Source organism: Mandrillus leucophaeus, unplaced genomic scaffold, assembly GCF_000951045.1.
Source record: "Mandrillus leucophaeus isolate KB7577 unplaced genomic scaffold, Mleu.le_1.0 Scaffold106, whole genome shotgun sequence".
NCBI classification, from domain to species: Eukaryota; Metazoa; Chordata; class Mammalia; order Primates; family Cercopithecidae; genus Mandrillus; species Mandrillus leucophaeus.
Window position 1 is genome coordinate 3,237,102 of NW_012098765.1, and position 2,577 is coordinate 3,239,678.

Sequence of the window (2,577 nt, forward strand, 5' to 3'; positions counted from 1 at the left end):
TCTCTTAACCTCTTGATCTGCCCACCTCGGCCTCCCAAAGTGCTGGGATTATAGGCTTGAGCCACTGCACCTGGACAAGGTTGTTTTTTGTTGTTTTGTTTTGTTTTGTTTTGAGACAGAGTCTTGCTGTGTCATCCAGGCTGGAGTGCGGTGGCATGATCTCAGCTCACTGCCATCTCTGCCTCCCAGGTTCAAGCGATTCTCCTGCCTCAGCCTACCGAGTAGCTGGGACAATAGGCGCGTGCAACTACACCCAGCTAATTTTTGTATTTTTTTAGTAGAGACTGGGTTTCACCATGTTGGCCAGGCTGGTCTTGAACTCCTGACCTCAGGTGATCCGCCCACCTCGGCCTCCTAAAGTGCTGGGATTATAGGCGTGAGCCACCAAGCCCAGCTGTCTTTAGGTTTTTCTAAATATAAGATTATATCATCTGCAAACAAAGATAATTTGACCTCTCTTTTTCCAGTTTGGATACCCTTTATTTTTTTCTATTGTCTAAGAGGTTTAGCTAGGACTAACAATAATATGTTGAAGAATAGTGGTGAAAGTGGACATCCTTGTTGTGTTCCAGATCTTGGAGCAAAGGCTTTCGGTTTTTCCCCATTCAGTATGATACCAGCTGTGGGTCTGTTGTACATGGCTTTCACCATGTTGAGGTGTGTTTCTTCCATATCCACTTTCTTGAGAATTTTTATCATGAAAGGATGTTAAATTTTATCAAATGCTTTTCTGGCTCAATTGAAGTGATCATATAGTTTTTGTCCTTTATTCTGTTGATAAGATGTATCACACTGATTGATTTGCATAAGCAACAACCCACTTTAGATGGTGTAGGAGTGCTCCAGTTCCACAGTCGCCCCTCCGGGACTGTTCCACACATTTATATTTCTTGCCTGGACCCATCAGCATTTGAGTTTGAGGGCCCTGTCTAAGGTGTTTAGATTTTTGAAAAACAAAAGCCAGCAAGGCTTGTAGACGAATGCTGCATGAATCGGAAGAAAGGAAAGCAAAGCGGGGAAGAAAAGCCCAAGTTAATATTTCAACATGTTTCTGGGTGTAGAGCAAAAGGTGAGGAGGATTGGATAAGTGGACCCACAACTGTATTTTCTCAACCAGGATTGACCCAGGAGGCTTCAGTGGACCTCAAGAACACTGGCAGGAACGAATTCCTCACAGCCTTCCTGCAGAACTATCAGCTGGCCTACAGCAAGGCCTACCCCCGCCTCCTTATCTCCAGTCTGTCAGAGAGCCCTGCTTCTGTCTTCATCCTCAGCCAGGCAGACAAAACCTCACACAACGTCACAGTGAGGCCCGGGGAGTCAGTCATGGTCAACATTAGTGCCAAGGCTGAGATGATAGGCAGCAAGATCTTCCAGCACGCGGTGGTGATCCACTCTGACCATGCTATCTCTGTGCAGGCACTAAATGCCAAGCCCGACACAGCGGAGCTGACACTGCTGCGGCCCATCCAGGCCCTGGGCACCGAGTACTTTGTGCTCACACCCCCCGGCACCTCAGCCAGGAATGTCAAGGAGTTTGCCGTGGTGGCCGGTGCCACAGGTGCCTCGGTCAGTGTCACGCTGAAGGGGTCAGTGACATTCAATGGCAAGTTCTATCCAGCTGGCGATGTCCTAAGTGTGACTCTAGAGCCCTACAATGTGGCCCAGCTACAGAGCTCACTGGATCTCTCGGGGTCAAAGGTCACAGCTAGTAGCCCCGTGGCTGTCCTCTCTGGCCACAGCTGTGCCCAGAAACATACGACCTGTAACCATGTGGTCGAGCAGCTGCTACCCACATCTGCCTGGGGCACCCACTATGTAGTACCCACGCTGGCCTCCCAGTCCCGCTATGATTTGGCCTTCGTCGTGGCCAGCCAGACCACAAAGCTGACCTATAACCATGGGGGTATCACTGGCTCCCGTGGGCTCCAGGCAGGTGATGTGGTAGAGTTTGAGGTTCTGCCATCCCGGCCACTCTACCTGTCTGCAAATGTGGGCATCCAGGTCCTGCTGTTTGGCACAGGTGCCATAAGGAATGAAGTGACTTATGACCCCTACCTGGTCCTGATCCCAGATGTGGCGGCCTACTGCCCTGCCTATGTGGTCAAGAGTGTACCAGGCTCTGAGGGCGTGGCTCTGGTGGTGGCACAGACAAAGGCTATCAGTGGGCTGACCATAGATGGGCATGCAGTGGGGGCCAAGCTCACCTGGGCGGCTGTGCCAGGCAGTGAGTTCTCGTATGCTGAAGTGGAGCTCGGCACGGCTGACACGATCCACACGGCCGAGGCCACCACCAATTTCGGGCTGCTCACCTTCGGGCTGGCCAAAGCCACAGGCTACGCAACAGCAGCTGATTGCGGTCGGAGTGAGTGATGGGAAATATCCCCTGGTCCTGTCCACCTGGTGACCGTTTTCCACCCACCTGCTCCTCTGTGGCTTTCGGGATCCTGGTTGTCCTCCCCTCACTTCCCTTCTCCGCAACATCCTTCCATTTTCTGTCCTTAAAAAAATCCCTTAGCTCAGCGGGGTGCGGTGGCTCAGGCCTATAATCCCAGCACTTTGGGAGGCCGAGGCGGG

General features: G+C 51.7%; 1 protein-coding gene across 1 annotated transcript in view; it reads left to right on the plus strand.

The window, feature by feature from the left end:
- Window positions 1-2,577, plus strand: part of FCGBP (Fc fragment of IgG binding protein) — a 66,453-nt gene that overhangs the window by 9,564 nt on the left and 54,312 nt on the right. Inside the window, exon 2 of the mRNA XM_011984290.1 lies at window positions 1,118-2,365. Within this exon, the coding sequence (XP_011839680.1) occupies window positions 1,118-2,365 (1,248 nt within the window). The remainder of the gene's footprint in view (window positions 1-1,117; window positions 2,366-2,577) is intronic.